This window comes from Xenopus laevis, chromosome 9_10L (genome assembly GCF_017654675.1).
Source record: "Xenopus laevis strain J_2021 chromosome 9_10L, Xenopus_laevis_v10.1, whole genome shotgun sequence".
Taxonomy (NCBI): domain Eukaryota; kingdom Metazoa; phylum Chordata; class Amphibia; order Anura; family Pipidae; genus Xenopus; species Xenopus laevis.
In genome coordinates this window covers 2,797,451-2,825,050 of record NC_054387.1, presented here as the reverse complement: position 1 = coordinate 2,825,050, position 27,600 = coordinate 2,797,451, and the positions used below count along the sequence as shown (strand labels likewise).

Genomic DNA, 27,600 nt, shown 5'->3' with positions numbered 1-27,600 from the left:
CGCCTGCCCTCAACTTCTGGGTTCTTTTTGTAGACCCGCGCGAGCTGCCCCGCCGATGAAGTCACAAAAAGGCGCTGGGCGATAAGGAGAGTGTCTATAAAAAAAGAAAGCCAGAAGTCGGAAGCCGACAGACCAGCAGTGCAAGGTGGAGGTGCGAGGTCGGCCCGAAACCGCCCGACCTGAGGGTGCCATCGCATCGGCGATTCACATTCTAGCCAGCGGGAAGGCATTGCGGGGAGATTAGTCGCCCAAAGAAGAAGCGATTTGTCGTTGGGCGACGAATCTCCTCAAATAGCCACCACCCTAAAAGACTGAAAAATTCATCGAGAAAGGAAAAAAGCCTAGAACCCCAGAAGAAGCAGAACATTTGTGTAGGTGACCCTGGTTGTTAGTTTCCCTGTCCCATTCTGGTGGGACTGTCACTGTGCGTGTGTTACTCTCTGCTTATCTCACTCTCTATTCTCACATTTCCTTCCTTCCTCAACATGTTCTCACTCTTGCGCCTCGCAGGGACACAGGGGCCGACACAAGACACGCGGGGGCTACACAGGCGGTTGGAGGTCGTACGGAAAGAGAACCAACAAACCTAGGAACCCAAAATATCGGAGGCAACATTCCATTTCCAGCATGTTAGTGCAAGGCCGGGGGGGGGGGGGGGGGTTGTATGGAACAGATGTGGTGGAATTCAATCAGGATCCCAGGAGCCTAACGAGGGAGTGACAATTAGCACATTATAAACAAAACAATTATCCAGTCCCTAAGCCATATCCTTACTGTGTAACATTAGGGGTTCCACTCAGCTGCATTGGCACTGGCTAGCCCAATTGTCCCCTCTACTAGAATCGCCCCATGATTCTCATCCCCCTGCCATTTCCCAAGAGACCCAAGTTCACTTACACTTAAAGCAATAGGATCCGGTCACCCCAACTGAAGGCAACTCTATGCCACCAACATGGGAAACACATGTATATGGTCATTGGGGACCCTAAAAAAAAAAGTCATGGCTCCACGGCTACCTGGGGTGGGGGATAGAGCAAGAATAGCATTTGGGGGGCACATTATTTGCTTAGAGGGGTTCAAGCACCAAAGCATATGTCGCTCTGCACTATGTGTACAATACCTATATGTATAATGTAAGGACGGGGGGGTCAGACGCTACGAGGGGCAGAGAAAGTGAAAAGGGGAAAACTGGGAATTTGAGGAAAGACAGGGGATTTAAAGGGACGGGAGGGGGAGGCAGACAGAGAGTTCCAGTGGAAGAGGCAAAAGGCTAACGGCTGGGGGGGGGACGGAGCTTTGTTCTGTGGGACGGTGTTTTGTCTGGGGCTCAGCTAATAACACAAGGGGGGGGGAGCCCTATCAGTGCACAATCGCTAAGGTAGAGTGCAAGCCCCATGGTGCAAAACTGTGCTCTATACCCGCCTGTGAGTTGCCCGGGTCACATTTCACGGCAAACTCCACACAAATCTCCTGACAGGAGTGGGTGGCAAATAAAATGAATTATTCATAAAGATCCTAAACAAAGAGAGGGGGGGGCAGAGTTTAGGCGACATGGGGCGACCACGAGGCGAGAGCAATTAACCCTTACGGGTGTGCGAGGATCAGCAGCGTGACACCGGGGAAGGCACAATATAATCAGATTAAGCACATGCACAATGTCACGTTACCAGCGTGTGTACAGGGAGTACTATACATGTGTGTGTGTGTGTGTGTATTTATTTATATATATATATATATATATATATACTGTGTGTTTATTTATATATATATACTGTGTGTATTTATTTATATATATATATATATATATATATATATATATATATATATATATATATATATATATATATATATATATACTGCGTGTATTTATTAATATATATATATATATATATATATACTCACAAACCTTCTCGCTGTCAATCTGAGCAACACGCGCACCAATCACCCGATTATTTCTGGGTGAGCATAAGAACAATATGTGGGTGGGGGCAGGAATGTGACCAAGGAGGGTGTGTTGGGATATTTGGGGACTAATCGCTACTCAGTGCACCTGCTCACACACACACTCAAATACACACACACACATATTAACACACACAAACTCACTCACAGAGTCAGATTTGGATCATTTAAATAGTGACGAAATGAGTCTCGTTGCCCCCCAGCACTGGCTATGGAGGCCCAGAACAAAGCACTGGAGGCACAAAGGAGGCCTTGGGGACAGACTATTGATTGAGTGAATTGCTGTAAGACCATCTGCGTATGAATGACCCACCAATAACACTGTCACACCCTCCCTCCCAATGTGTCCCATTAGCTACAACACTGTGTGCCTGGGTGCAGCAGCCGTGCCATTCCGTGGTTTTGAGAAAATGCCTGGGACTTTGTCTCCTAACACCTTGAATAATATGTCATGTAGGCTGGTATAATGGAAAGTAAATTAAAATCACTCTCATGCATTTTTTTTGGGTGGAGTTCCCCTTTAAGTTCGTTTACTCCCTTTACAGTCAGCAGTAATTGGACTAGACAAGTAACATTCTCCAACCCAAGCCCAGCACAGCTTGCTGATTTCATACAGGATAGATAGATAGATAGACAGACAGACAGACAGACAGACAGACAGACAGATAATGATAGATAGCGATAGACATATATTATAGAGAGAGAGAGAGAGAGAGAGAGAGAGAGAGAGAGAGAGAGAGAGAGAGAGAGAGAGAGAAAGATATTATACAGAGATATTATAGAAAGATAAATAGATAGATAGATAGAGAGATATTATAGAGTGAGAGAGACAGACAGATGGAGAAAGAGTGAGAGAGAAATAGATAAATAGAGATAGACAGATAGATAAATAGATAGACAGATATTATAGAGTGAGAGAGAGAGAGAGAGAGAGAGAGAGAGACAGAGACAGACAGACAGACAGAGATAGTTTATAGCTAGACAGATAGAAGTAGATACAGAGAGGTAGAGAGAGAGAGAGAGAGAGAGAGAGAGAGAGAGAGAGAGAGAGAGAGATAGAGAGAGAGAGAAAGGGAGAGTGAGAGAGAGAGAGAGAGAGAGAGAGAGAGAGAGAGAGAGAGAGAGTGAGTGAGAAATGGAGAGAGAGAAAGGGGGAGAGAGAGAAAGGAGAAAGGGGAAAGGGGGAGAGAGAGAGAGAGAGAGAGAGAGAGTGAGTGAGTGAGTGAGAGAGAGAGAAAGGGAGAGAGAGAGAGAGAGAGAGAGAGAGAGAGAGAGAATTGATGGATAGATAGAGAGAGAGAGAGAGAGAGAGACAATTGATGGATAGAGAGAGAGAGAGAGAGAGAGAGAGAGAGAGAGAGAGAGAGAGAGAGAGAGAGAGAGAGAGAGAGAGAGAGAGGATGGATGGATGGATGGATGGATGGATGGATGGATGGATGGATGGATGGATGGATGGATGGATGGATGGATAGATAGATAGATAGAGAGAGAGAGAGAGAGCTGACATATACATAGATGGGGAGCAGAAGAAAATGGGGAAAGGGGCAGAGCATAAAAAGAAAGGGAAAGAAAAAAAGAAATGGGGATGTGGGAGGGAAAGGGTTGGAAGAGAAAAGAGAAGAATGTGAAAAAGAAATATATGCAAGTTTGGCGGATTTGTGGGCTGTGGGGCCTGAATAAATGTGCAGCATCACATGGGGCTTTATACAAATATGATTTGAGTGAGTGAAGGTTAGAGAGTCAGACTTACTGAGCTGCTACACAACTACAACTCCCAGCGAGCAGCTTTGTAGCTCATTACAGGCTGCATTTCATATTCACGTTCATATTCCACCTGATGCAGATCTACAACTCCCAGCATCCCCCGCACAGCCAATGAGGCTTCGGTATACCCAGCGTCCAGCCCACAGATTAACCCATTGCGTGCCTTGCACGTCAGATCTCAGCACCATCCCTTTAAATGACAGCGTGCAGCAATTAAATACATGAGGGCTAAAAGTAAAGTAAAAAAAATAAAGGCCTCCCTGGTTCCTGATGGGTTAAAAGTGCTAATCCTGGACTGACCCATCACTGACCTAACGAGCACTAATTAATGGTGATACTCTGGAACTTTCTGCTGCATCTCTATAGGAGAGAAAGGATCCACTGGTCCCGGATTCACACAGGGCCACAATATCACACGGCCACCTCATTTACACACCTCCCTAGAGTGTTAGCTCTTCACACATGTCCTCCAAAAATAAACACACAGAAAGATGACGCTTCTGAGACACGGGTGCCAATTTTTGGGAAGGGACCCCACATCAACATGATGTATGTCGACCAGGTGGGGGGTTATATTGCTCTTATTAAAGGGGTTGTTCCCCTTTAAATGAACTGTTAGTATGACGTAGAGGGATAGTCAGACAATTTGCAATTGGTCTTCATTTTTTTATTATTTCTGGTTTTTGACTTGTTTAGCTTTTTATTCAGCAGCTCTCCAGTTTGCAATTTCAGCCATTATCTGGTTTCTAGGGTCCAAATTCCCCTAGCAACCATGCATGGGTTTGAATAAGGGACTAGAATATGAATAGGAGAGGCCTGAATAGAAAGATGTAGCAATAACAATACATTTGTAGCCTTACAGGGCATTCAGACGGGGTCAGTGACCCCCATTTGAAAGCTGTAAAGAGTCAGAAGAAGAAGGCAAATAATTCAAACACTATAAAAAAATAATGACGACCAATAGAAATGTTGCTTAGAATTAACTATTCTAGAACATACTAAAAGTTAACCCCTTTAATGCTTAAACACATAATATCCTGCTAATCTGTTGGCAGATGCTCAGCCGCTCAAGGACAGACATTGTGCAACTCCCCGCACTGTTTTGATAATAAACAAGAACGTTATCAGCCCTACTTGCCATATTATGTCTCCTTTGGGTGTGACCTGCACTTGCATTGCCTTCCCTAATCCCTTCCATTGCAGAGCTGCAGCGGCTCGCTGAGGATGATGGGAGTTGCAGGAGGAACGCACATTGGACACCCATTTCAAATTTTCAAGTTTTTTTTATGGTCAAAACCGACTAGGGAGTTGTTGGAATTCAATTTGAGTTTTTAAAAATATTCGATGTACTGTATCATGTACTGGCCCTTTAAGTACTCGATTTCGACAATTCGCCACCTAAAACCTGCCTTATTGCTGATTTAGTCAATGGGAGAGGGATCAATTTGGAGTTGTTTGAAGCCTTCCTAACATTCGAGTCTTTTTTTTTTTGGGTCGATTGTATTCACCGAATTTAAAAAAATTCGGATTTTTATAATAGATTTTCGATCGGTTGAATTTCAAGTTTATGGGAGTTTTAAAAAAAACTCCCACGAATTCGAAATTCGACCATTGATAAATGTGCCTCCCCATGTCTAATGTAAAGAGTAGTGTTTACACTGGAGCTGGGCACCACTGAGATGGGCAAGTAACTGTAGCTTTAATATATGGAATAAAGCTATTATTATAATTAGAACTGTATTCACAACACACAATTGACTGCATATTCCTGGCACCCACACGGGGATATAAGAGAGGCAGGCACCGGTGCACTAACACCCAGGGAACGTAGGCACAAAGGTGAGAAAACTCTCAGCAGCCAGAGAAATATCTCCAGCACCCAAAATATCCACAGCACCCAAAATATCCACCCACCCCACACGCGAAACACTCCAATGGCAGCGCCAACATTCATTAGTCAAACCGCCACAGATGGCTGTAACTCCCAGCATTCTAATGAGAGTCAACGGTTATCTAGGGGTGCAGGGAGTTGTAGGTCAACACCATTAGCAGCCCGTTTGTACCTGTAAATGACACGGTTTGAATCCCAGCTGAACTGGGGATGATAGAAGTGCAACGCAACATTTGGATCACAACTCATCTGTGGGTACATGTCTCTATCTGAAGGCACCCCCAATGCATGGGCAGCATATGCCTGGGAGTTGCTGAAAGTACTAGCGTTATAATGTTACAGTCTGAATATCCTTTATTTCACAATGGCAATATTGTAACAAGGAAACACAACTCTGTATCCCAGAGGAGATCTGTACTATTATATATGTGTTATATATCTGTACTATTATATATCTGTAGTACTATTATATGTGTGTTATATATCTGTACTATTATATATGTGTTATATATCTGTTCTATTATATATGTGTTATATATCTGTACTATTATATATGTGTTATATATCTGTACTATTATATATATATTATATATGTGGACCCTCTATTATGTACACAATCCAAACTCGGGTTCCCCTGTTATTTCACGGCAAAGAATTCCTGGCATCTGAGAATTAGACCCGGGCTCACCCGATGTGCACGAGGGATCCAGATGGACAGCATCCGCCAAAGCAATTTTCATTATAAGGGATAATATTTTGCTCACTTTGATGACATATAATCGCCCTGCTGTTACACTTCACATTCACCAACTCATATTAGGCTTACTGAGAATTTGGGAGAACTTCCCAGGATTACATTCCACTGATGATGTCAGGCCCCATGTTCTAAACCCCCCCCCCCTTCCCATACACAGTGTTCCAGGTCCCCCATTTGCAAATTATAACAGGACTATTCCAAGGCCACACACAGAGGGGGTTGAGAGGGATTGGTTCCAATCAGTTTTGGTTGGTCTATTTCATGTAGAATCATGGGTGGCGCTCTTCTATTGCAGTCTATGAAAGGGACGTGGGTGGGGGTCCCAGGTTGAGGGATTAATTCTCTCTCTTTCACCTGAAAGTCCAACTTGGAGATCAGGCAGGTGGAGACTTAACTCCTGTCAGATATTCTTGGAACAATGGCTGAAAAGCTCTATATTCTTATGCCTAAACATTTCTTATAAAATAAATGGGCCCTGGAGCTAAATTTGAATCCTAAAGAGGGGCTTGAACTTGAAAAACTCTCTGCCGAGGCTTCGATTTGATGCAGTTGGTCTGAGCCAGTCGGTCTGATTAGTTCCAGGACATCCCCAACTGTCCATCTCTATGGGAACTGGTCCGACGGGGTTGTTACAATAAACCTTCTGGTCCGTATTGATTTCTATGGAGGACCATGGGAATTAGCTGATCCAGCGGATTTTGCTTTAATGAGACCAATCACAGAATTTGCTTTCCGATGCCGGATATGTGTTGGGAAGTTGCTCTACAGGAGCCAAGTCCGTGGCTTAACCTGGAAACATTTGATCCAACAAGTTTTGTTATAAGGGGCTTGGCACACAGTAAATAATGGGGTCCCAGTAATTTCCTTGTAGAACAGAGGCGGGATATACTCCATGCAGCGTGTGCCACCAATTGTGGGCGTTAATCTTCTCCCAAACCGAAATCAGTCGATAGTAACGTGGAATATTAATGAGCAAGGAGGGTGCGCAGAATAATAGATTGTCAGAGAATGGGGATAGTAAGGGATTGTATTCATCCTCGGCCGCACACACTGGATGAATAACAATAGCTCTTACACACGCAGATACTCGCACAATATTACACTTTGTACCAAACACTCGTGTCTTATGTCACCGGCAATGAACATACAACATCATAAATCAGCACCTCCCAAATAAAATCATTGTTCAACAGTTATATAAGGTTAGACTGTTGCACTGTGCTTTGCAGAGAATGTTCATTATTCACCTCAGTCCCTGCCCCAGTAGAGCTTACACTCTAATCACAGGGTCAGTTGAATCATGTATGGTTTTTGGAGATGGGGCGGAAACCTGGACAGACACAGGGAAAACATACAGACAATGCCAGGACTCCTGTGTTACCCGCTGGGCCACCGTCCTGTCCCTTAATAGACAGAGTCACTCACTTTGCCAATGTTTTGGGTAGGGATGCACCAAATCCAGGATTCGGTTCAGGATTCATCCAAGATTCTGCCTTTTTCAGCAGGATTCGGATTCAGTTGAATCCGAATCCGAACAAAGGCCAAACTGAATCCGAATCCAAAATCCACTCATGCGACTTTTCATCACACTAAGAAGGAATTCAGAAATGTCTTAACCATGTGCGGTGCGCTTCTCTTTACCCCTTTTTCCCCCCTCATTTTCATATGCAAATTAGGGTTCGGATTCGGTTCAGTATTCAAATCTTTCACAAAGGATTCAGGATTTGACTAAATCCTAAAATACACAATGCTACAGTTTCTACTCAGCAACAATTCACAATGTTACAGGGTTTTGGGTCTGTACTGATAGAGAGTTATAAAGTTCTATACTGAGCACCCAGAGCTGTATCAAGAACTCTTATTGTCCTGAATTCCAACATATTCCACAGATTATCCATCATTCCCTGCCTCAATCCCACTCCCATTCTAGTCCACCTCCAGCATCCAGGATTTGAGATATATATATATATATATATATATATATATATATATATATATATATATATATATATATATATACGGCATATCATCCATTCAACTAAGAATATCTAGGGCAGAAAATAAGTATTCGCCCTAATTTTTAAGTGTCGTTCCCACAAGCCACTTTTTTGCACCTTTTTGGAGGGTTTGATAAAGCCTGAACATCGCCTGTATCACGGCACAAATTAACCACTTTTCAAAGCATGTTTCGGGGAGGAATAAAGGTGGCCATACACAGGCAGATTTAAACGTTAGACCGTTTCAGCAGCTTATCTGCCAGTGTATGGGGCCTTCATATGGGCCTACCCGACCAATAACTGTCCAAAAATTGGCAGATATGGATCTGGCAGGTTTGATTTTCCCCTCCAATCAAGGACTGATTCTGTCCTCTTGTAGTCGGTGCCTATTCTCATCGTTGAAGAAGCCTTAGGGGCAAACGATCGGATTAACTTGGATATCGCCCTGCCCTTTGTGGCCATATTAGGGAAAGATCTGCTCGTTTGGCACGTCCCAAACAAGTGGGTCTTATAGCATATAGCCACTTTTAACCATCTGATGTAAAGCCCAAAACATTGCCTGTATTGTGGCACAAATAAACCACTTTTGGCAGCTTTTCCAGATACTGGTGTAAAAGCAAAACACTGCTTGTGGCACAATTAAACCACTTTTTGTACCTGAAACACAATCTGTTTTTAGACAATAATAAATCACTTTTTATTCCTTTTTGGATTGCTTGATAGAAGGATGGTGTAAAGCCCAAAACCTCACCTGAATTTTGGCACAAATAAAGCCCTTTTTCACCTTTTCAGAGTGCTTGATAAAGGGGTGGTGTAAAGCTCTGTGACATGAATGTGACTTTTTTTCACCTTTTAATGGGGTTGTTCCCCTTTCAACGCTTTTTCAGCTCAGTTTTCTCCAGACTGACTGCCAGAACTGAAGACTTTTATCAGTCGTTTTACTTGGTTTAGTGTATTATTTTTTTCCACAATTGAAGCAGCTCATTAATCTAGGTCTGAACCGTTACAATTTGCCCCATTAGTTTATGCATTTGTATCAGTTCTAAGCTTCCTCTAATTTACGCATTCTGCTCGGCAGGGACAAGATGAGAAATGGATCAACTAATGGATCAATTTAGATCAATTACAGCGACCCCTCACACCTTCCCCTGAGCTGCTTTAGCTGCACCCTCACTGAGGCAACTTTGGGCGACCAGTTCGAGGAGATAGTCACTCAAAAGACGAGGCGATTAGTCGACAGGCGACTAAATCTCCCCGAATCTCCTCGTATGCCCTTACCCTAAGAAGGTGAAAAATTAAACTTTACACGATTAGAAAAACGGTTGCACACAAAAAGTGATTGAAAAAAAAAAACGGTTTTATTTCTGGTGAACTAGCGTAAACGAATTGAACGGAAAAGAAAGCGTTGGAAGGTGAACGACCCCTTTAAAGGAAGCCTAAAGGTGGCCATAGATAATATTGTATGAAACTAATTTTCGTACGACATTGGGTGCGTGTATGGCATCGGCCATTGTTAGTGCTGAATCATCAGATACAGGTAGAATTCTATTGTCTCTATATGTATATCTGACCATTCAGCTCTACACGTGTGTATTGAAACGAATGATCTTTCTTGGAAACATCTTTTCCAAGAAAGATCGTGATTGTTACGTCTATGGCCACATTAAAGGTGGCCATACACAAGGAGATGTCGCCAAGTGAGTGGATCTCTCCCCAATATGCCCACATTAAGGTGGCTGATCCAGTCAAGGGCCCAACGATTGGATCAGAATGGAGTCTATATGGACGGTGGGATCGCGGGACTGCATCAATGAACAGATGCGGCCACGATCCGACTGGATTTTTTTATTCTGCCTGATCAGCATCTACCCGACTTTCGTACCAGATATCAATCGGAGACGCGCGTTGGATGGCCCCACGCACAGGCCAATAAGCTGCCGAATCAGTCTGTCGGCAGCTTTTATCGGCCTGTGTATGGGGGGCCTTAAAGGAAAACTATACCCCCAAAATGAATACTTAAGCAACAGATAGTTTATATCAAATTGAATGACATATTAAAGAATCTTACCAAACTGGAATATATATTTACATAAATATTGCCCTTTTACATCTCTTGCCTTGAACCACCATTTTGTGATGGTCTGTTTGGTGCCTCAGAGATCACCTGACCAGAAATACTACAACACTAACTGTAACAGGAAGAAGTGAGGAAGCAAAAGGCAGAACTCTGTCTGTTAATTGGCTCATGTGACCTTACATGTGGTTTGTATGTGTACACAGTGAATCTTACGATCTCAGGGGGCGGCCCTTATTTTTTAAAATGGCAATTTTCTATTTATGATTACCCAATGGCACATACTACTAAAAAAGTATATTATTATGATAATGGTTCATTTACATGAAGCAGGGTTTTACACATGAGCTGTTTTACTCAGTATCTTTTAATAGAGACCTACATTGTTTGGGGGGTATAGTTTTCCTTTAAGGTTAGGGCCAGAAAAGAGCTAATTTCAGCACTACCGCGGACACTATGTAGCCTCCTCTGTTTTCCGTATTAAATCAGCTCATCACTGACAAACTTCCGTGGATTTCAGCTCAAATTGCAAAGAATTTCGGTTCTCCCTCGATTCAGTGCGGAAGAGAGAGGAGGCTACTGCCAGTGGTGGTGCTGAAATCAGCGGTTTTCGGCCCCCCATGTGGCCCTAGCCATAGAGCGCTGCTCTTTTATTCCCAATTCCCCCAGTAGAATTGACAGTTGCAGCCGACACTATACAGAGAGATAGTGATTCCATTGCAGCATTATTTTGTCAATTCCTGTACATAGCGCTACATTTTCTGCATTCCGGCACGGTGTTGCACAACTCCACTCCCCAGCAATTTATGGGCCGGTACTGGTGAGAGCACAGAAAGCTTTACGGCTCTGCTCAACACCTCTCCCACAAACAATGGTATGATCAGTATGTTGAAAGGCAGCGCTTAACGTAACATCAGCCTCAGTGCAAAATATCACAGCCCCGTAGCCCTGCCTCTGATTTGCTCATACTCCATGGGGGCCGACCCCACAGTGGCACAATGTGCATAACAAGCTTTAGCATGGCACACACACACACATACTTTCAGCATTACAACACTGTGCCTAACACAGCACATTCACACAATCACAAAGACCCGGCTTAGCATGGCACACGCTCAATACAACAGGACGGTGACAGGCAGGGCACATTTAATGGGGTTGTACACCTTTAAATTAACTGTTAGTACGATTTAGAGACTGATTTGCAATTTCCAATCATTTTTTATTATTTATCATTTTATTCAGCAGCTCTCCAGGTTTGCAATTTCAGCCATCTGGTTGCTAGGGTCCAATTAACCCTAGCAACCATGCACTGAATTGAACAAGAGACTGGAATATGAATAGGAGAGGCCTGAATAGAAAGATGAGTAATACAAAGTAGCAATAACAATACATTTGTGGCCTTACAGAGTATTTGGGGTTTTTTTTAAGATTGGAAAGAGTCAGAAGAAGGCAAATAATTAACAAAACTATAAAAAATAAATAAATAATGAAGAGTAATTGAAAAGTTACTTAGAATTAACCATTCTATATTAAGGGTCAGGGCAGACAGGCAGATTCGGGGAGATTATTCGCCCGGCGACGAAACTCCCTGAACTGCCTCCCCTACCTTCCCGCTGGTGATTTATTTTTTAGCCTCACAAGGAAACTTCGGGCGACTTCTGAAAACGAATCGATCCGAGTGCCATCCCGCCGGCAATTTATATTTTAGCCGGCGGGAGGCAGTTCTGGGGGGATTAGTCGCCACGAAGAAGAAGATATTTGTCACCGGGCGACTAATCTCCCAGAATCTGCCTGTGTGCCCTGACCTTAAAGGTAAAGCACCCCTTTAATGCTTGACTGTATCAGTGCAATTTTCCATGATATCCTGCTAATCGGTTGGCAGGTTGAGCTCAGCCATTCAAGGACAGACATCAAAAAGAAACAATGAAGACCAATTGAAAAGTTTTGCCATTCTATAACATACTCTTAAAGGTGAACCACCTTTTTAATGCAACACGACTACGATCAGTGCGGCACCCGACTGGACAACGGGTATAGTATTCGCCTAACGAAGAGCCTATTCCAAGCAACTTCTCTGTTGGTCTTTACGTTACATTTTATGAGGATTCTGAGTTAATCTGCCTTGTTGCCTAGTCGTAGGGGTCGCTGACCCTGGGAACCAACAAACAACTGATTGGCTACAAGTCTTCCATTTTATATAGCCGTTGAGAATGCTTTGATTCAACTCTTCATCTTCCATATTAACTGCTGCCTGGTCGCTATGGTAATTACGCCCCACCGACAACAGTCTGACAAATGCCCAATAATAATGTAACCTAGTCAGTGCAAAAAAGGACCAACTGCAATTTTTTTTTTTATAAACTAAAAAACGAATTTTAAGGGGAAAAACGACTTTAGACGGACTTGTAACAAGACGGTTGTCTTTTAGGTGGGCTTGTTATTGGGTTAATGTACACTGAATGTATTAAAAGAGGCGTTTCCATGGCGATACGGTATCCATGGCATTTACAGTAAATTATTTTTCTAAATGTATCAGCACAGAGACCTGAGACGTTTGAGAGAGGGGTATTGATTGCGGCCCATTATGCAAGGACACATTCGGGCAACTCTAATACAGGAACCTATAGACACAGGACTTTCAATTCACCCCACTCTCATATCCTTCTCTAATCCAACGCCATTCTCCGGCCTCCAAGGCTCCCTGCCCTGACATAAAATGTTCCGGATATCTGGTGCCCTTGAGAAAACAAAATCCCCATTCCTCAACAATACACAGGAATTATGACTTATTATTATCACCATAAACTGGATTACGTGCTTCAAAAGTGGTGATTTCAAGTGAATTTGCCATGACCTTTAAAGGCGTTGTTCCCCTTTAAATAAACGGTAAGTAGGATATAGAGAGGGATATTCTTATATAATTTGCAGTTGGTTTTCATTTTTTATTATTTGTGGTTTATGACTTATTTAGCTTTTTATTCAGCAGCTCTCCAGTTTGTAATTTCAGCCATCTGGTTACTAGGGTCTAGATTCCCCTAGCAACCATGCATTGATTTGAATAAGAGACTGGAATATGAATAGGAGAGGAAAGTTCAGTAATAAAAAGTAGCAATAGTTATATATATGCAGCCTTACAGAGCATTTGTATTTAGATGGGGTCACTGCCCCCCCCCTGTTTGAAAACTGGAAAGAGCCAGAAGAAAAAGGCAAATAATTAAAAAAAAAAAAAAAAAAAAAAAAACTATAGAAAAAGAAAAAAATGAACTTGTGGCTGAACACATATTGTAATTTATTGCACTTAATCTTTGTTACAATGAAAACTAATAAAAAAATGTAAATATTAAAAAAAAGAAAAAAATGAACACCATTCTTAGCAGATTTTCAGTTGACCTTCATTTTTATAGTTTTGAATGATTTGCCTTTTTCATCCGACTCTTTCCAGCTTTCAAGTTGAGGTTATATTGTTATTATTATTGTTACATTGTATTACTTATCTTTCTTCTTCACACCTTTCCTATTCATATTGCCGTCTCTCACTCACAACTCCACCTGGTTGCTGGGGTAATTTGGACCCTAGCAACCAGAGAGCTGCTGAAATTGCCAACTTGGAGAGCTGCTGAATAAAAAAAGTTACATAACTCATAAAAAACAAAGACCAATTGCAAATTAATGTAAAGAAATGATCGTCCTGCTGCGCTGATTTTCGAAACTGCTGATATGATGGAGTTGATGTAGAACAGATAAACACGCACATTGCTGCATGTGAATGGAATGCCGGCCGCTCTACAAACTCACAGTCGCATGCGATTTCGCTGGATTCTCCCGGAGGATGAGACGATTAAATAAATCGATCCACTGAACTGATTGTCGCCATGGTAACCACACACTCCGGCGGTCCAATGATTCAGGCACCTCGTTGGCAAACCACAAGTATTTACTAAAAACACTGATACTACACGGGCCTGACACCGACATGATGTGACACGTTGATCGAAACTTGCTCCTTGTGTGCTTCCCCCACCTCTATACAATAAGGATATCGCTGCCCCCACCTCTATACATTAAGGCTATCGCTGCCCCCACCTCTATACAATAAAGATATCGCTGCCCCCACCTCCATACAATAAGGATTTCGCTGCCCCCACCTCTATATAATAAGGATATCGCTGCCCCCACCTCTATACAATAAGGATATCGCTGCCCCCGCCTCTATACAATAAGGATATCGCTGCCCCCGCCTCTATACAATAAGGATATCGCTGCCCCCGCCTCTATACAATAAGGACATTGCTGCCCCCGCCTCTATACAATAAGGACATTGCTGCCTCCACCTCTATACAATAAGAAGTGAAACAAAATAAACAGGATGTGTGAGTGCCAGGGCTTCCAACACTGAGGCTGAGAGTTGTAGTACAACAAGAGCAGACAGGATGCAGCCATCCCTGATACACACTCTGAGTCGCCGTGCAACACGATTGGATTCCCAAACCAGCAGCAATGATCTGCCATCTTCCTGATCCCAAACTACAACTCCCAGCATCCTCATCAAGTAAACAGACAGCATCAATAGGCACTTGGAAGCTGCTGATCCCAATCTACAACTCCCAGCATCCTCTAGGGAACAGACATTATACATAGGAACTGGGAAGCTGCTGATCCCAATCTACAACTCCCAGCATCCTCTAGGGAACAGACATTATACATAGGAACTGGGAAGCTGCTGATCCCAAACTACAACTCCCAGCATCCTCTAGGGAACAGACATTATACATAGGAACTGGGAAGCTGCTGATCCCAAACTACAACTCCCAGCATCCCCCTGGGAACAGACATTATAAATAGGAACTGGGAAGCTGCGGATCCCGATCTACAACTCCCAGCATCCTCTAGGGAACAGACATTATACATAGGAACTGGGAAGCTGCTGATCCCAAACTACAACTCCCAGCATCCCCCTGGGAACAGACATTATAAATAGGAACTGGGAAGCTGCGGATCCCGATCTACAACTCCCAGCATCCTCTAGGGAACAGACATTATACATAGGAACTGGGAAGCTGCTGATCCAATCTACAACTCCCAGCATCCTCTAGGGAACAGACATTATACATAGGAACTGGGAAGCTGCGGATCCAAATCTACAACTCCCAGCATCCTCTAGGGAACAGACATTATACATAGGAACTGGGAAGCTGCTGATCCCAAACTACAACTCCCAGCATCCTCCTGGGAACAGACATTATAAATAGGAACTGGGAAGCTGCGGATCCCGATCTACAACTCCCAGCATCCTCTAGGGAACAGACATTATACATAGGAACTGGGAAGCTGCTGATCCCAATCTACAACTCCCAGCATCCTCTAGGGAACAGACATTATACATAGGAACTGGGAAGCTGCTGATCCCAATCTACAACTCCCAGCATCCTCTAGGGAACAGACATTATAAATAGGAACTGGGAAGCTGCGGATCCAAATCTACAACTCCCAGCATCCTCTAGGGAACAGACATTATACATAGGAACTGGGAAGCTGCTGATCCCAAACTACAACTCCCAGCATCCTCCTGGGAACAGACATTATAAATAAGAACTGGGAAGCTGCGGATCCCGATCTACAACTCCCAGCATCCTCTAGGGAACAGACATTATACATAGGAACTGGGAAGCTGCTGATCCCAATCTACAACTCCCAGCATCCTCTAGGGAACAGACATTATAAATAGGAACTGGGAAGCTGCGGATCCAAATCTACAACTCCCAGCATCCTCTAGGGAACAGACATTATACATAGGAACTGGGAATCTGCTGATCCCTAACTACAACTCCCAGCATCCTCCTGGGAACAGACATTATACATAGGAACTGGGAAGCTGCGGATCCCAATCTATAACTCCCAGCATCCTCCTGGGAACAGACATTATACATAGGAACTGGGAAGCTGCTGATCCCAATCTACAACTCCCAGCATCCTCTAGGGAACAGACATTATACATAGGAACTGGGAAGCTGCTGATCCCAAACTACAACTCCCAGCATCCCCCTGGGAACAGACATTATAAATAGGAACTGGGAAGCTGCGGATCCCGATCTACAACTCCCAGCATCCTCTAGGGAACAGACATTATACATAGGAACTGGGAAGCTGCTGATCCAATCTACAACTCCCAGCATCCTCTAGGGAACAGACATTATACATAGGAACTGGGAAGCTTCGGATCCAAATCTACAACTCCCAGCATCCTCTAGGGAACAGACATTATACATAGGAACTGGGAAGCTGCTGATCCCAAACTACAACTCCCAGCATCCTCCTGGGAACAGACATTATAAATAGGAACTGGGAAGCTGCGGATCCCGATCTACAACTCCCAGCATCCTCTAGGGAACAGACATTATACATAGGAACTGGGAAGCTGCTGATCCCAATCTACAACTCCCAGCATCCTCTAGGGAACAGACATTATACATAGGAACTGGGAAGCTGCTGATCCCAATCTACAACTCCCAGCATCCTCTAGGGAACAGACATTATAAATAGGAACTGGGAAGCTGCGGATCCAAATCTACAACTCCCAGCATCCTCTAGGGAACAGACATTATACATAGGAACTGGGAAGCTGCTGATCCCAAACTACAACTCCCAGCATCCTCCTGGGAACAGACATTATAAATAAGAACTGGGAAGCTGCGGATCCCGATCTACAACTCCCAGCATCCTCTAGGGAACAGACATTATACATAGGAACTGGGAAGCTGCTGATCCCAATCTACAACTCCCAGCATCCTCTAGGGAACAGACATTATAAATAGGAACTGGGAAGCTGCGGATCCAAATCTACAACTCCCAGCATCCTCTAGGGAACAGACATTATACATAGGAACTGGGAATCTGCTGATCCCTAACTACAACTCCCAGCATCCTCCTGGGAACAGACATTATACATAGGAACTGGGAAGCTGCGGATCCCAATCTATAACTCCCAGCATCCTCCTGGGAACAGACATTATACATAGGAACTGGGAAGCTGCTGATCCCAAACTACAACTCCCAGCATCCTCTAGGGAACAGACATTATACATAGGAACTGGGAAGCTGCTGATCCCAAACTACAACTCCCAGCATCCTCCTGGGAACAGACAACATGAATAGGAATAACAACAATAATAAATAATAATAAATAAAGGAAGAAGCTGTTGCTGGGCTGTGAGTGTCCGTTATGAGGGGAGGGAGTTGTAGTTGAGACAAAAAGGAAGGCGGATGTACGTGGGAAATGGATAGAAAGTTCCGAATAAAGAACGAGCGGTTGCAGAGGAGAAGCGGAGGAAGAGGAGACCCTTCTCGGCCACCATAAGGGGAAAGAACGTGAGACCCACCCAAGACTGGGCCACGGGGGGAGGCTGCACGAGACAAGCGGAGAAATCAGTGCAAATGTCTCCCCCAACCCCCAGCCCAGACCCCCGGCCTAGCGGCCTCCTCTCCCCACACCCAGTCATTGTCACCCCCCGAGCCCACCCCCGTGCTGCTACTTGGTCTCGTCCCCTCCCGGGCCAAACACTACCAGGGCCGCGACCACTTACTTGTGCGGCGGGGGGAGACGGGGATCCCACCAGGCAGAAAGCCACGCCATTCATTTGGTGGAGGGGCCGGGAATCCCTGGCAATGGCCGGAGCCTTCCTCCTCTCTTCTCTGGCTCACTCGCTGCCTCTCTCTACGGCTCTCCCTCCTCACACACTGACACAGGGACCTCTCCTCCTCCTCCGGCACTGCCCTCCCCCCTCCTCCTTCTCCTCCTTGTGCTGAGACCGCTGGAGGCGACGGGATGTTACACACGGGAGGGAGAGATGTCACAGAGCCGCTCTGAGTGTGAGTGTGAGTGAGGGACTGAGTGTGAGTGAGGGGAGGGCGGAGCTCAGTGACACAGGGGGGACTGGGGCAAGAGACAGAGGAGGAATGTGACACTGACAGACACTGAGGAGTCGCGAGACACAAACTGGGCGGGAATGTGACTCTGACAGACTTAATGGACAGAGGGACAAGAGACACTGACAGACTGAGGGGAGAGAGAGGGACAAGAGACACTGACAGACTGAGGAGAGAGAGAGGGACAAGAGACACTGACAGACTGAGGAGAGAGAGAGGGACAAGAGACACTGACAGACTGAGGAGAGAGAGAGGGACAAGAGACACTGACAGACTGAGGAGAGAGAGAGGGACAAGAGACACTGACAGACTGAGGAGAGAGAGAGGGACAAGAGACACTGACAGACTGAGGGAGAGAGAGGGACAAGAGACACTGACAGACTGAGGAGAGAGAGAGGGACAAGAGACACTGACAGACTGAGGAGAGAGAGAGGGACAAGAGACACTGACAGACTGAGGAGAGAGAGAGGGACAAGAGACACTGACAGACTGAGGGGAGAGAGAGGGACAAGAGACACTGACAGACTGAGGAGAGAGAGAGGGACAAGAGACACTGACAGACTGAGGGTGAGAGAGAGGGACAAGAGACACTGACAGACTGAGGAGAGAGAGGGACAAGAGACACTGACAGACTGAGGAGAGAGAGAGGGACAAGAGACACTGACAGACTGAGGAGAGAGAGAGGGACAAGAGACACTGACAGACTGAGGAGAGAGAGGGACAAGAGACACTGACAGACTGAGGAGAGAGAGAGGGACAAGAGACACTGACAGACTGAGGGGAGAGAGAGGGACAAGAGACACTGACAGACTGAGGAGAGAGAGAGGGACAAGAGACACTGACAGACTGAGGAGAGAGAGGGACAAGAGACACTGACAGACTGAGGGTGAGAGAGAGGGACAAGAGACACTGACAGACTGAGGGGAGAGAGAGGGACAAGAGACACTGACAGACTGAGGAGAGAGAGAGGGACAAGAGACACTGACAGACTGAGGGGAGAGAGAGGGACAAGAGACACTGACAGACTGAGGGGAGAGAGAGGGACAAGAGACACTGACAGACTGAGGAGAGAGAGAGGGACAAGAGACACTGACAGACTGAGGGGAGAGAGGGACAAGAGACACTGACAGACTGAGGGGAGAGAGAGGGACAAGAGACACTGACAGACTGAGGGTGAGAGAGAGGGACAAGAGACACTGACAGACTGAGGAGAGAGAGGGACAAGAGACACTGACAGACTGAGGGGAGAGAGAGGGACAAGAGACACTGACAGACTGAGGGTGAGAGAGAGGGACAAGAGACACTGACAGACTGAGGAGAGAGAGGGACAAGAGACACTGACAGACTGAGGGGAGAGAGAGGGACAAGAGACACTGACAGACTGAGGAGAGAGAGGGACAAGAGACACTGACAGACTGAGGGTGAGAGAGAGGGACAAGAGACACTGACAGACTGAGGGGAGAGAGAGGGACAAGAGACACTGACAGACTGAGGAGAGAGAGGGACAAGAGACACTGACAGACTGAGGGTGAGAGAGAGGGACAAGAGACACTGACAGACTGAGGAGAGAGAGGGACAAGAGACACTGACAGACTGAGGGGAGAGAGAGGGACAAGAGACACTGACAGACTGAGGAGAGAGAGGGACAAGAGACACTGACAGACTGAGGGTGAGAGAGAGGGACAAGAGACACTGACAGACTGAGGAGAGAGAGGGACAAGAGACACTGACAGACTGAGGGGAGAGAGAGGGACAAGAGACACTGACAGACTGAGGAGAGAGAGGGACAAGAGACACTGACAGACTGAGGGTGAGAGAGAGGGACAAGAGACACTGACAGACTGAGGGTGAGAGAGAGGGACAAGAGACACTGACAGACTGAGGAGAGAGAGAGAGGGACAAGAGACACTGACAGACTGAGGGTGAGAGAGAGGGAGAAGAGACACTGACAGACTGAGGGGAGAGAGAGGGACAAGAGACACTGACAGACTGAGGGTGAGAGAGAGGGAGAAGAGACACTGACAGACTGAGGAGAGAGGGACAAGAGACACTAACAGACTGAGGAGAGAGAGAGGGGCAAGAGACACTGACAGACTGAGGGAGAGAGAGGGACAAGAGACACTGACAGACTGAGGGAGAGAGAGGGACAAGAGACACTGACAGACTGAGGAGAGAGAGAGGGACAAGAGACACTGACAGACTGAGGAGAGAGAGAGGGACAAGAGACACTGACAGACTGAGGGGAGAGAGAGGGACAAGAGACACTGACAGACTGAGGGTGAGAGAGAGGGACAAGAGACACTGACAGACTGAGGGGAGAGAGAGAGGGACAAGAGACACTGACAGACTGAGGGTGAGAGAGAGGGAGAAGAGACACTGACAGAATGAGGGAGAGAGAGGGACAAGAGACACTAACAGACTGAGGGAGAGAGAGGGACAAGAGACACTGACAGACTGAGGGGAGAGAGAGAGGGACAAGAGACACTGACAGACTGAGGGAGAGAGAGGGACAAGAGACACTGACAGACTGAGGAGAGAGAGAGGGACAAGAGACACTAACAGACTGAGGGGAGAGAGAGGGACAAGAGACACTGACAGACTGAGGGGAGAGAGAGGGACAAGAGACACTGACAGACTGAGGGGAGAGAGAGGGACAAGAGACACTGACAGACTGAGGAGAGAGAGAGGGACAAGAGACACTGACAGACTGAGGGGAGAGAGAGAGGGACAAGAGACACTGACAGACTGAGGGAGAGAGAGGGACAAGAGACACTGACAGACTGAGGAGAGAGAGAGGGACAAGAGACACTAACAGACTGAGGGGAGAGAGAGGGACAAGAGACACTGACAGACTGAGGAGAGAGAGAGAGGGACAAGAGACACTGACAGACTGAGGGTGAGAGAGAGGGACAAGAGACACTGACAGACTGCAGGGAGAGAGAGAGGGACAAGAGACACTGACAGACTGGGCGTGAGAGAGAGGAGAAGAACACTGACAGATGAGGAGAGAGAGGGAAGAGACACTAACAGACTGAGGAGAGAGAGAGGGGCAAGAGACACTGACAGACTGAGGGAGAGAGAGGGACAAGAGACACTGACAGACTGAGGGAGAGAGAGGGACAAGAGACACTGACAGACTGAGGAGAGAGAGAAGGACAAGAGACACTGACAGACTGAGGGAGAGAGAGGGACAAGAGACACTAACAGACTGAGGGGAGAGAGAGGGACAAGAGACACTGACAGACTGAGGAGAGAGAGAGAGGGACAAGAGACACTGACAGACTGAGGGTGAGAGAGAGGGACAAGAGACACTGACAGACTGAGGAGAGAGAGAGGGACAAGAGACACTGACAGACTGAGGAGAGAGAGAGGGACAAGAGACACTGACAGACTGAGGAGAGAGAGAGGGACAAGAGACACTGACAGACTGAGGAGGAGAAGGGAACAAGAGACACTGACAGACTGGAGGGGAGGAGAGATGAGGACAAGAGACACTGACAGACTGAGGGTGAGAGAGAGGGAGAAGAGACACTGACAGAATGAGGGAGAGAGAGGGACAAGAGACACTAACAGACTGAGGAGAGAGAGAGGGGCAAGAGACACTGACAGACTGAGGGAGAGAGAGGGACAAGAGACACTGACAGACTGAGGAGAGAGAGAGGGGCAAGAGACACTGAATAGACTGGGGGTAGAGTGTAAGTAAAGGCTGGGGTGGGATAGAGGAAGAGGGTATTGGAGACTGACAGGGGCAATAGACTCGGGCAGGATAAAGTGAGACTATATAAATATACAAATAAATGTTAATAATAATAACGAGCTGCAGCAGAACAACTCTATGAACAGATTCAGGGAGATTACTTGCCCCAGCGACAAATTCAGGGCAACAATCTCCTCAAACTGCCTTTCCCCTGCCCTCCCCTGGCTAAAATCAAAATCGCCTGCGGCAATGCACGTGCGGCGCTTAGTTTTCCGAAGTCGCCTAAAGTTTCCTCGTGAGGCAACTTCGGAAAACGAAGCGCCGCACGTGCATTGGCGCAGGCGATTTTCATTTTAGCCGGCAGGGGGAATGCGGTTCGGGGAGATTGTCGCCCCGAAGAAGAGGTGATTTGTCCTCGAAACTGCTCGTGTGGCCAGACCCTAATGGCGAGGGACTAGTGGAAATGGGGAAGCCATTACTTTCAGTCTGAGGCTGTTGGAAGAGAACAGAGAGACAGAAAGAAGAAGGGAAAGGGAGTGAGAGGAGGAGAGTGAGATTAGTAGCAGCCATATATGTACAAATAAGCAGCTTCAGTGCAACCGGCCACAAATGTTTTCATGCGTGGGAGGCAAAAATGTCGAGGGTATGGGGAAGAGAGAGACCTTGATGGGGACACTGCTTTGGTTAAGGCAACTTAAGGTCTTCTCTACCTGCTAATAGTGAGATAGTAAAGGGGAACTTTTTATACACAAGGGGCAGGGGAAAAAGGGGAGACCTATGGGAAACGGGTGAAGGAACAGACTGACATACAGAAATAAGATCCTGATGGGGTGAAAGGGAGAACTCGGTTTGGAGGGGAATTGCTTCATATTGAGTCCCTGGTCGGGCAGTGGTGACAAATGGAATTTGAGAAAGGTCTCGATTAAACTGTGTATGTCAGTGACAAATAAAGGTTTCCAAATGAGCAGATATTTGGCCTTTGATCCAGTTGATATGATTGTTTGGTTCCTGAACCCAACGATTGGTTCATAATAGTGACCTAGACAGGCCCATGGCAAGAGTTCAGCATTAATGGACTGATGTGGTCCTCTGCTGATGGGAGACCAAGTAGGTATCTGCTCACTGATTGGTCAGGCAGCCTATAAAATCAGGACTAGTTTGACTTTATGAGTTATTTGGCCAGTCACATTGCTGACAGACAGGGATCCAGAAAGTAATCGATCTTATGTTCTGAGGGTCCAAAGGCAGGTCTGAAGGTGGAACTGATACAACCAACATGTGACAATGGACATGTCTGGCAATGAGGTACTAAGAAAAGATGAGGAGCCTCCAAATTATCTTCTTAATATTTACCCCCCTCTCGCGTACCAAGTACCTTCCTCAATTATATCAGAAAGCTCATCTCAGCTGTTCCTTGCAGCCTCGACAATTGCAATAGTCCCGACAATTTCTCCAACCTTCGGGACTTCACACCGTTCCATTTCAGACTGACGGGTGGGTACCATCCTGTGGGTAACAAGTTTGTCACTTGTTTTCCGTGACACGATTTGCTATTGTCAGAAGGTCCCTAAAGACTGACTAACCTATGCTGTCTCTGTGTCACATATCATAAGTGGTGTACTATTCTCTATGTAACACTTCCTCCCATGTTACTCAAAAGCCTGGGATGGACAGAGTTTCCTAGAAAGGTAGAGATCCGACTTGCTCCTTGCCATGTTGGTTGGATTGGTCGGTTCATTATCTTTAAGGATGGGTAAGAGGATTAAAGAAGTGGTAGTAAAGAACTGGCACAATATCATCTGGCAAATAGGCCAACTCTTGCAAAGAGTTCTGATTGGTCTGTAGCTTTGGCTTCTGTTGGGATGAAGACAGGAGCTGTTTGGTAGGGTGGGTTCTCACCAGAAATGACTGAGATAGTTGGGCTTCTTCCTAGTAGTGTTCTTCAGTAGACTGCACCTGACCACTGACATCATTGAATGATATATCAAAGGATTAGGGTTCCCAAACTGTGGGGCTGGCCCCCCGAGGGATTCTTAGAGCAGTGGAAGGGGGCTAAGTCTGCCAATAGTTGGGGAGATTGTCTCTTTGCCCAATGTACCTTGAAGTCCAGTAAGGGTGGGAATCGGGGTGAGAACTTTGCTGCCCTAGAAATTCTTGTAACTCTGGCTGATTGGCTGTTTCTCCTATGAACAAATGTTGGACCTCCAAGTGGGGCTTGAACTGAAAACGTCCGGGGTGAGAACTTTGCTGCCCTAGAAATTCTTGGAACCCTGACTGAACGTCCGTTGGACCTTGAAGTGGGGCATGAAAAGAAGACGACCGACAACGTCCGGGGTGAGAATTATGCTACCCTAGAAATTCTTGGAACCCTGGCTGAACGTCTGATATTCCAAAACCCAAATGTTGGACCTCCAAGTGGGACTTGACCTGAAGATGTCCGACAACTAGTGATCCAATGTTTCAGATGGGGGGGAGGGGATGGGACCTACATGGGTGCCATCTTGAAATGGTGTCTAAGATTTAAATGATTATATCGGTGCCCAGGAAGCTTTCTTATCATGAATGCCACCATGGGGGGCAATCAACTGATTTTTATAAAACACAGAGAGACAAAGTGGGTCTGCACAGGTTCCAGAAGGCCGTTGTGTGTCCCGTGATGTTGCGGAGTGGGGTTCATGTTCTAGAACAGAGCAGTGTGGAATGTGCGGGTGCTGGTGGCAGTGTTTGTAATACTGGCCGGGTCTCAACTTCTCCTGGAACGTTGGGGGCCACTGAAAATGTCATTTATGTTCTGAAAGATACTGACTGGGCTTTGAAATATTCTACATTATTGGTACTCACACTGAGGGGGACTGAATGGGAAATGGAGAATATATTTGAGTGTGTGTCAGACTCACATCCGCATGTCACATGCAATGGAATCTGTTTCCTCAATCCGGGGAAAAAATGTCATTAGTGAAACAGGAAATTTGCCATTAACTCCTGCCTCCCCGTACAGCACACAGGGCTCCCTGCACCTCAAAAAGTGCCCGAAGGTTTCAGGGTTGGATATTATGGAGCTGAAGAAAGGTTGGTTGAGATAAGGATGGTTTTCTAACCATAACCTAAATGTTCTGTCAGTGTCAAGCCGGCCACATGGTCCGATAAAAGATGTTGACCCTCGGGAGGCCCTGTCTGACCCATATCTGGTCAAAGATCAGATCAGCACAATTTGGCCTACTGTGGGGTGGCCAAATTGGGTGATTTTGTTCCGACCGTGCCAAATGTGAGGATCTCGTATGGTCCTGCTCAATGTCATTAACATATATATGTAAGGATGTCAGGGAGCACATCACAGGCAGGTGGAATGGTTTTGGGGGGTTCAGGTCCCCCCTTTTCCCAATGGCAGCACAGTCTACTGAATACGCCACTGAGTCAGGCCCACAACAAACGCACAATGGTTCAGAATTTTACAATCCCCAGCGACGTGTGGAGCAGCGTCAGTGATACAGGGTGTACTGAGTCTGAACTGGCAGTGTGTGTGTGCCACTATTAGCCCTGAAACAGAGCAACTCCGAGGTGACAGTATAGACTGATAAGGTTATTTCTGGGGTCTAGACGGGAGTGGCTGGGGAATGCCACCATCGGATGAGGCGACTGCTCTCATATCCGTTACGCCATTCATACTTCACCATCCACACACACAGAGACAGGAAGCGTTGCCATGGAAACCGAATCCCACTAAATGGAATTTCCAGTCGTTTAACTGGGGCAGGTCATTGTGCAGGGGTCAGGATATGAAGGAGGTGGAGCCTGTGTATCTGTGCAGAACAATTACATGTGTGTGTGTGTAACTAGTTTATGAATAGCACAAACATTTCCGGAGTCACACAATCGCACCGCCTGAGAAATGCACCAATACCTGTCAGACCAGGAGATCACAGGCGCAACACCTACAGCTGAACTACAACTCCCAGCAGCCTCGAACAGCCCATGGGGACAGACAGAAAGTAAGAGATTAGTGACCGGTTGATAAGCAGTGGCTTTAAGGGCAGAGACACACACGCTCAGATCCGGGGAGATTAGTCGCCTGGTGACAAACCTCCTCTTTTTTACGGCCACTTATCTGCCTTCCCAACAGCTACAATGTAAATCGCCGGCGGGATGGCACTTGGAGCGATTCGTTTTCCGAAACTGCCCAAATTTGACCTGAGAAGGAGGAGATTTGTCGCTGGGCGTCTAATCTCCCCGAATCTGAGCGCATGTCTCTGCCCTGTGTATCGGACCAAAACGTTGAGTATTCTGCATGTATTTTCTGTTTAAATAAATCTTATTTTTGCTATTTTTCAAATCCTGAGACTGCAGTAGCTTTTTTCATTTTTATATGTTTTTGTTGCTGTGGCACCCGGGTAAAGACTCCACTATTTTGGATTCGGCCGAACCCCTGAATCATTTGCAAAAGATTCGGCCGAATACTGAACCGAATCCTAATTTGCATATGCAAATTAGGGGTGGGAAGGGGAAAACATTTTTTACTTCCTTGTTTTGTGCAGGATCCCGAAACCGAATCCTGGATTCAGTGAATCCCTAATTTAACTGGAATTGTAGACAGATACGGTATTGCATTGTGCCATACTGACAGTGTATAACAGTGCCCTCTAGTGGTGATGAAAACAATGGCAGAAAATAAATTCTCGGCCCCAAGAGCTCAAACTTCCCGGGAGTGGTTTAAAGGGGAACTCTATCCATAAGCCTCCTCTTGCATAATAAAAGAGAGAGAAAAAAACCCACATAATTCTGAGAACCTTTGAAGTTATTAGTAATTGCTTTTGAATCAGTCCCATTCTGGACTTGCTCGTGACTCTCGAACCGACGCTGCAGAATTCCGTTCTTCCTCCAGGGCTGTTAGTCGTCTGGCTTCCGCTACATTGTTTCAGGAGTCAGAACAAGAGCACAACAAATTACCCGGCCGGCCGAAGCGAATCCTAATTTGCGTATGCAAAATAGGGGCAGGAGGGAAATCGTGTGACTTTTTGTCACAAAACAAGGAAGTAAAAAAATGTTTTCCCCTTCCCACCCTTAATTTGCATATGCAAATTAGTATGCGGTATTCAGCCGAATCTTTCGCAAAAGATTCGGTGGTTTGGCGGAATCCAAAATAGTGGATTCGATGCATCCCCAATAAAAAGTAGTAACAATATATCTTTAGCCTTACAGAGTATTTGATTTTTAGATGGGGTCAGCGACCCCAATTTGAAACCCAGAAAGCGGAAAAAGGCAAATAATTACCAAACTATTAAAAAGAAAACTTGCTAGAATTGGCCATTCTTTAAGATACTAAAAACTAACTTAAAAGTGAACCACCCCTTTAACTAAAACCAAATCCTTGCGTGTGAGCCCTTAAACGGAGTGAAGGTGAATCAACACCTCTACTTTCTACAAAATTTGTGCACTGCACTCTTCAGAAAAGGCTATCGGTGATCTGTTGTGCAGCGCTTGATTTTCTTATAGGAGATAGGCAGGGAGGAGAAATCGAGTGCTGCACGATGGATT

At 45.9% G+C, this 27,600-nt stretch overlaps 1 protein-coding gene across 1 annotated transcript in view; it reads right to left on the bottom strand.

Annotated features, from left to right (window-relative positions):
- The window catches only part of arhgap23.L (Rho GTPase activating protein 23 L homeolog), a 42,401-nt gene extending 23,903 nt beyond the window's left edge, over positions 1-18,498 (bottom strand). The window contains exon 1 of the mRNA XM_041577325.1: positions 18,029-18,498. Within this exon, the coding sequence (XP_041433259.1) occupies positions 18,029-18,082 (54 nt within the window). The 5' untranslated portion in view covers positions 18,083-18,498. The remainder of the gene's footprint in view (positions 1-18,028) is intronic.
- Positions 18,499-27,600: the final 9,102 nt, after the last annotated feature.